Raw genomic sequence first — 8,695 nt, forward strand, 5'->3', positions numbered from 1 at the left:
AATTGAATAAAAAAATTACACAAAAAAATGAGGAATTTCAAATAGTTAATTTGATATTAATATCGATATATTTTTTGTCAAATTTTTATAATATCTTCAAATATATACTTTATTCAAAAATAAAAACATCATCGCTTTCTCAAAATCACATAAAGTCATATTATAACATCGACTGAGATAAATAATAAAATGAAATATTAAAATCATGATGTATCTCGCTGCATTGCGCAAGTACGCTTCTAGTAATTGTATAAAATATAAGTACGAAAAATAATTCGTAAGATTTATGATATTTAAAATTATAAGATTAAATTGAAAAATAGTCAATATTGAGTTCATTTTAAACGTATTGACGATGCGATTATAATGGTGCAATTTATAAAAAAGAAACGTATTTTATCATGTATTTCGATTAACATACGATTATATATGTTAATATAGTAAATGTATAAAATAAAAATGTAAGGATATAAAATAAATTAAATAATTAATTATAAGAGTATAATTTTATTTTTACCAAATTGAAAACTTTACACATAAACCATTTTTTTATCGTATAAACTTTGATTATTGCATCAAAATGGAACCAACTTTCACCTAATTTCTATTTTAGGGAACCAACTTTCAAAATCGTTATTTTGGGGAATCAACTTGTACCTGATTCCTATTTTGGGGAACCAACTATGATAATCGGGTTCTGGTTATTACCCAATGTATTTATTATGTGAATTAATTGTTTATGTGGATAGATGCTTACATGAGTTATATACGTGAGTATGTGTATTTTTATGCGTAGGGGTATATGCATAATATATATATATATATATATATATATATATATATATAATATGCATGGGCATGTGTGTGCATGAAATTATATATGCATGGGTTAATTGTGTATTCATGTATGTGGGTAAGGCTGGTAGCCGACTTTCCATCTTTGGAAGTATAAATAGAGGGTTTTGAGTTCTTAGTGAAGTTTCTTGCTTCATTTGGAAATTTGGAGAGCATTTGAAGAGTGTGTTGTCCGGATATTCAAGAAGTTTTGCCATTTTCTTCAAAACTAAGAATTCTCATAAGTTGAGTGATTTTTAAACATTTTTGCATAAATTTGTTACTGGTTTTACTTGAATGTTGTTTATTATTGGAAAGAAATCAGTATTTTAATTAAGAGTTTTATCCGGACAAATGGTGACCATATTAAGTCTAAATCGGACAAAGCTTGTCCGGATTATTCTTAAACCGAATGAGAGTCATCCGATTTATTCATAAATCGCTTAAGTGTTGTGTGATTTAGGGTGTTAGTGAGAATTTTGAAATATGTAAACCGGTCAAATGTTTTGAACGGAGAAGTATGAATACGACCAAGCATTGTGCGGTTTAGCCTTAAATCGCCTAAGGGTCGTGCGGATGAGCTGTAAACCGATCACATATTGAGCGATTTAGTCTTAAACTGATCATGTGTTGTCCGGATTATTTTAAATCGGACACAGTCTTGTGATTTAGCCTTCACTCGACTATGGGTTGTCCGTATTAGTAAATTGGACAAAAAGGACAAGTGTAGTCCGGATTGTGTATCCGGATAATTGTCCGCATAATTTTTATTTGAAAATTTTCATGTGTTAATTATTTTAGACATTTATATAATTTAGAAATGTCTATTATTTGGGTTTATTTATGGATTTACAAAAGGGATATTTTATATCTTTTTAATAAAAAGATATGTTCCTACCAAGCGTGGTGACGTAAGTCTGTTTYGGTATGGAACTGGATTTGGGAAAATGTTTCTACCAAGCATGGTGACGTAAAATCTGTTTTGGTATGAAACAATATTTTGGGAAACCTTCCTACCAAGCGTGGTGACGTAAGTTTGTTTTGGTATGGAATTGGATTTTTATAAACTGTTTCTACCAAGCGTGGTGACGTAAGTCTGTTTTGGTATGAAACTAGTTTTAAGAAATAGTTCCCCCAGACGTGGTGACTTTTGTCTGTTCTGGCTTGGAACTGAGAATGAGTACTTTCAGACGTGGTGACTTTTGTCTGTTCTGATAAGTAGCCCTGTTTTAGTGGAGGAATAAGGGCGGCATATCAATGAGAGGTGTACTTGGAATAAGGGAGGCATCGTCATATGTGGATATTATTATAACTCTTATTATTATTACTAATTGGATTTAATAACTTTGAATCATCATTTCTTTGTGACCTGATGAATTAGAGATGTTATTCTTATTATAAATATTAATTTAGATGTTATTGAGAAGGGGAAAATGGTTTGTCATAAAAGGCAAGTATTGCCTTAAATCTTTCTGTTAAATGTTTACAAAGGAATGGTTTAATGATTCGAAGAATCTTTGGTTACATTACTGTTTCATATTGAGAATGTTGAATTTTTAAGCAGATGTATTTTAGTAGTAGAACTGAGGTTTTTGAGTTTATTCTTGTATGCATATCATTGAGAACTGCATCATTGGATATTTGGATTGTATTACAAATATTTCTGAGCAAAGTTACTTTATTATACTTTAGTGTTTATCACCCTGCATTTGCAAAGAAGAGATTTTCTCACTAGACCCTTCTGGTCTAACCCTCATTTTATGTTTTAAAATAATGTAATGCAGGAATAGCGGGTCCGGGGATATTAAAGGGAAATGGATAATATGATTATTTTCCTAATCTGTTATCTGCTTTTGAAGATACATGTTGTATTACATGTAATAGTACATGATTTGTTTTGAAAATTTTTATATGTAGATTTTGTACATATAGTAATCCTTGTACTAGTGGGACCTTATGATGTAAATTATATTTCTATGTAATGAAATATGTGTTATATGCAAATGTGGAGTTTGGGGGTGTTACACCAACTTTCAAAATCGTCATTTTGTGGAACCAACTTGCACTTGATTCCTATTTTGGGGAACCAACTTGCAAAATAATTATAGAAAAATAACTAAAATTCGTTTTYTTCCAAAAATTAATGCAATAAAATCTATTTTTCATTTCAAATCTTTTTTTTTAATTCAGATATCAAATTGAACATTTAAAAAAATTCAAATTAGCACAATAAAAATTATTTTTTACTAATGCAAAAAAAATCAATTTAATAGAAAAAATTAATTGATACGGATTGGTTAGATATAAAAATCTTGAATGTGATATTTAATATTTATTTTTCATTGCATCAATTAATTTTTTTGTATTAAATTGATTTTTTTTTGCATTAGTAAAAAACAAATTTTATTGTGGTAATTTGGATTTTTTTTTTTAAATGTTCAATTTGATATCTGAATTTAAAAAAACGAGATTTGAAATGAAAAATAGATTTTATTGCATTAATTTTTGGGAAAAAAAAATGAATTTTAGTTATTTTTCTATAATTATTTTGCAAGTTGGTTCCCCAAAATAGGAATCAGGTGCAAGTTGGTTCCMCAAAATGACGATTTTGAAAGTTGTTTCCCCAAAATAGGAATCAGGTGCAAATTGGTTCCCCAAAATGATAATTTTGAAAGTTGGTTCTCTAAAATAAAAATTAGGTGAAAGTTGATTTCATTTTAATGCAATTTTTCCAAAAGGTTCTTAATATAACTAAAACTGAAATCAATTTTATAAAGGGATATTTGGTTAAATTTCCGGATTGGTTTGGTCAAAAAAAAAAAAAAACCAAACTTAATTTATTGTATTTTATAATTAAATTATTTTGTGCCACAGCTTTATACAAATCTCTGAATCTGCCTGGATAATATAGTCCAAATAGAGCAGGGAGTAATATTGGTAGGGGCAAATAGTGATCTGAATGAGCATGATGAAAACTACGTCCACTTATCAGACCATTCGCTGAAGGGTCGAGGGATTAAATCCACCCCACAAAAACCCTTTATAAATGGCCTGACGTCATCATGGTTGTGACCCCTTGTAGGGTTCCCTTATCATCAGAAGAACTCCACCACCACGTGAAGGGCCAGGATCAAGTCTTCAATCACACTCAAAACCCTATCACAAGATTTTAACTCTCCACCCACTAAACAAGATGATCAAAACACCAGTATAAATAAGAACCCTAATGTCCACCCAAGTTGACTCACTTGCAACACAAGATCAAGATTTTAGCTAGGGAGAAAAGAAATAAAAAGGAAAAAGGAAATGGGGAAAGAAGATGATATGATGATGATGACGACGACGATGAGGAAAGGGCCGTGGACCGAACAAGAAGACGTTCAGTTGGTTTCGTACGTGAACATGTTCGGAGATCGACGATGGGATTTCATAGCAAAAGTTTCAGGTTTGAAGGTGGCGGGAGATACAAAAATGAAAAAATAGGTAGTAATTGATTACTGTTAGGGTTCAAGATTTTGTTGGCCATGGAATTAAACGATTCAAAAAAGAATTAAAGTGAAAAAAAAAAACTGAAATTAACCAAATTAATCTCTTGATGTTCTTCTCTCTAACCTGCCCAAATATATATTTTGGGGGATCTTTTTCTTTTGGCAATTTCAATTATTCAGGTCTAAGAAGAAGTGGAAAGAGTTGCAGGTTGAGATGGGTAAACTATCTGCACCCAGGACTCAAAAGAGGCAAGATGACTCCTCAAGAAGAACGTCGAATCCTCGAGCTTCACTCTAAATGGGGCAACAGGTTTGCGTTTTTTCCATAAATATCTCAATTAATTGGGTTGTATTGGTTGTACAAATTTACATGGTTGTATTTGAAATATACCCTCTATATATATATATATATATATATATATATATATATAAATTCCAAACCTTGGATCATGATCATGGAGGAGAGACTTTCTTTGTGATCATTCATATTCAAGAAATATTTGGGTTTTCTTGAATTCTTTTTGTAGATATAATATTATCTTTCTTTTATCCATGATATTGATTAAGCACAGGTTTATATTCTTTATTCGCTTTTATTACTTTTCATTTAGTTCATGAACTTATGATAAAGCTAACGAAAATTATTCCACCATTATATGTCGATTCGTCCAACATATCGTTTAGATTCTGTGATTATACGTATTCTTAAAAGAATTTGAACTCGGAAAGTATGTATGCGTATTTGAATGGTCTGCGTTTAGTTCGAATATCCCTCGAAATCTGAGGGTGAAAACTGTTGTAATTCCTTCGGAATTTACGATGAATTTACTCGTAAATTCTAATTGATTAAGGTAATTAGCTGATTAACTACAATAAGCACACTGTAATATCAAAAGAGACTAGCTTTTAGAACGATATGATTAACTTATAATGGAAAATATACATATAATAATACTTAATGACTTTATAACGACAAGAAATGACAAAGAACAAGTTGTATTATCTTATTTACTTGCTTTAAGTTCGCTATGATTAAATTATTTGAAATTAATTTGTGTTTGTTTTTATCGACTTTTTTTTTTGTTTTATACGTACCGTGATTATTATATTAACATGCAGATGGTCGAGAATTGCTCGAAAGCTTCCAGGACGAACAGATAACGAGATCAAGAATTATTGGAGGACCCATACGAGGAAAAATGCACAAGAAAAGAAAAGGGTGTTGTCACCATCGTCATCATTCTCAAACTCCTCTTCCTACTCGTCAATATGTACTAGTAATCCTACTATTGATTCCACCCCGATGACGGAGTTTAACCAACGAAGCTTTTATGACACTTCGGGGTTGGAAATGGTGGTCATCACGAAGGGCGAAAGTGATAGTAATACAATGAAGAGTACCACTACGAGCCTTAACGATGTTAGTGAGATGCAAGACGGGTATAATTCGATGGATGAAATATGGAAAGATATAGATTTACTAGAAGACGATGGTATAACGCCAGTTTTTGGTACTTGTAGTGAAATAGCACCTTCTCCGATGTGGGATTACTCTCTCAACGCGTTGTGGATGATCGATGGCCTAGAGGAGACGGAAAGCAACATGTTTTTTCCCGACAACAAGCGAGCAATTTAGCACAAGGTTAACCAGCTGACTTTAGTTCTTTGAGTTATGAATTCGGTGTTGGTATTATGTACATTATCGAATTCAATCGTATGATATTACGTTATATATGTTATTGAGGTAATACAACAAACCAATCAAATATGTCGTAAGGTTGGTGATATCTCTCACCCACCATATATGCATGTGAAAGAGAAAGAGACGCCATCGTTTATGACATATTTAATTAATTCTGTGTATTATATCACAAAGATAACATACTGTACTCCTGTAAAGACTATAGGACTTGTGAAGTGACTTGTATATATATGTATATATATATATATATATATATATATATATATATAGCATGTGGGAGCTTTGTATGTGTTTCATCTGGAAGTCAACATTGTAATTAATGACCTATTGTCTACTTATATATGTGGAATTAGCTGCTTCATAGTGCTTGTACGTTGTCATCATTTGATGTTATGAGTTCTTATCTAATACTATTTTATAAATTAGATTTGTTAAAAGTCTTAAAAATAATTTTTAATGCATAAGGTATTATACATTTATGTACAAAGTCTTAAAAACAATTCATAATGCATTAAATACTACTACTTTATGCATTTAGTTTTAAAATATCTTAATATACAATTAAAATAGCATAATACAAGTTACTAATGCATATTATTACTTTTTCTTTTCATGTTTCCAATATACTTTTGACACATTTCATTCATGCTTTCACTCTCTTATACCTCTGTATGTTCTTCTCATCCCCCAATGTGAGATTCAAAATAATATTCACCATTAGTCATTTATTCATCTCCCATTCAATTGCCATAGAACTCTCGGTTTCGTTCTCGATCTCTTGATTCATTGCTCTTGATGTAAATCGAATATATTTGTGGAGTCGTTTAAATATGTTAGATATTAAGGGGGTGTTTGGGATTGCTTATTTAAAACAACTTATGTTTTTTTGTAAAAGTGCTTATTAACTTATGTGGTATCAAATCGGAATTTTGTAAAAAGTGTTTGAATTAGCTTATAGCGGTACCAAACTGCAATTAGTTGATAAGTTGTTTTTTAGTGTTTGGCAAATTTTGCTTATATCTGTAAAATGACCAAAAAGGACAGAGAGAAGATTGATATTGTTATCTGGAGAAGGGAGAAGATTGAGATCGATGTTATCTGGAGGAAAAGAGATAGGTATAAAGGGTAATAGGGTTAAAATAGTAAACTGGTAATAAGCAGTTTTTCATAAGTCAGGACGGATTAACTTATCAAAAACTGCTTATTACCGGTTTGGTACCAGTATAAGCAGTTTTATTTTTTCTTATCCAAACACTAGGTATTAGCTTATCACCGGTGACAGACTGAAATAAGTCAATAAGCAGATACAATAAGCAATCCCAAACACCCCCTAAATGTATTGGATTTTAAACTGTCATACAATTTTTTTCATCAATAGACTGTAATTGGAACCATAATTCTTATTTATTCAAATTGTATTAATATGCTAAGATCAAATGTAACTTATATCATCGTTAAATCTTCTCCAATAAACCAGTGAAACTTCAAAATCGTTAAAATTCACGGTTCCCGCCGCATTGCGCAGGTACAAAACTGTTTTTTCTTTAATTTATTTTTAAGGATATTTACTTTCTAAAAACCCTTATCTCTTCTTTATATTATCTATTTACTTTTGAGAGTTATGGAAGTAGGAGAGAGTTTAAATTAGCACCACAAAAATGTTATATGAAAAAAAAACATATTAAGTATATATAACAATATGAATTTCATATTAAAAAAAAATAAAATATTTGTTTTTTTTATAATTTATTTGACTCCAATTTTGATTATATTTAATGTATTTTCAATAAAAAGGTAGAAGGTAATTTATTGTAGTTTTTGAAAATGAAGTTTTAAAAGGTCGGTTAATCACATTCCTTTATTCAAATTCATCCAACGGTTAAGATTTGTGTTCACGTTTTTATTTTTTTTTACCATTCCCATTTCAACTTCATTGTATAAAACTACTGGTATCACCATTAGAATATTGATTATTTTCAGCGGATTACCCGCGGACATTAAGAAAGTCAATTTTCATCAACTTCCGTCGGTAATCCGCCATTAAATAATTGAAAAAAAATAGTTCGGTTGGATTTCCAGTAGATAATAAAAAAATAAGAAAATAATTAACTTTAATTACATTAAATCACTGGTGGATTACTGGACTTTAATCAATCTATTGGGTTTTAACTAATGTTAACCGGGCTTTAATCGATTATTTATTATTATAGTAGTAGTCAGCTTGACACAAAACAAGACAGGAGTAGCCTCCATCTCTCTCCCTTCACTGTTTCTCCACTTGACAATCGCTCTCCCACCGTGGCTCCTTTACCGTCGACCACCTCTCATATATCCATGAACATATGATAAGAAGCGGTGGTAATTTAAAAAAAAAAAACAACTCCGAACTTTTTAACCGATAACCCGGTTATCACATGATAAGTTGTGGTTGTAGTCCTACAAACAAATATGTTATCATACATCGTCTTAATGAACTTGTAGACAGTTAAACTTACTATGCATGAAAACAATATAAGAAAGAAACCGGTTTATGTTTCATTATACAATATACGTTCTTTGAAACTGTAAGCAAATTAAATTCTTCAAACGAATCCTTCATTCTCCAACGTCATTTCGTACGTAATTTGTTTCTAAGTCACTTTTGTCCCTAAGATTCAACGAAAATATATGT

The 8,695-nt window shown here is 30.7% G+C and overlaps 1 protein-coding gene across 2 annotated transcripts; it reads left to right on the plus strand.

Moving 5' to 3' along the window:
* Nucleotides 1–4,075: 4,075 nt before the first annotated feature.
* LOC112518098 (transcription factor MYB59-like) lies at nt 4,076–6,070 on the plus strand. 2 transcript variants are annotated; one of them, XM_025125664.1, is made up of 3 exons: nt 4,076–4,317; nt 4,503–4,632; nt 5,442–6,070. In XM_025125664.1, the coding sequence occupies exons 1-3, from the start codon at nt 4,254–4,256 to the stop codon at nt 5,956–5,958; spliced, it is 711 nt and encodes a 236-aa protein (XP_024981432.1). In that variant the 5' UTR covers nt 4,076–4,253; the 3' UTR covers nt 5,959–6,070. The 2 variants fall into 2 exon arrangements, with proteins under 2 accessions (XP_024981432.1, XP_024981431.1); XM_025125663.1 differs by having other exon boundaries at nt 4,082–4,279.
* The last annotated feature ends 2,625 nt before the right edge of the window (nt 6,071–8,695 follow it).

This window comes from Cynara cardunculus (genome assembly GCF_001531365.2).
Source record: "Cynara cardunculus var. scolymus isolate 2C chromosome LG 9, CcrdV1, whole genome shotgun sequence".
Classification (NCBI taxonomy): Eukaryota; Viridiplantae; Streptophyta; class Magnoliopsida; order Asterales; family Asteraceae; genus Cynara; species Cynara cardunculus.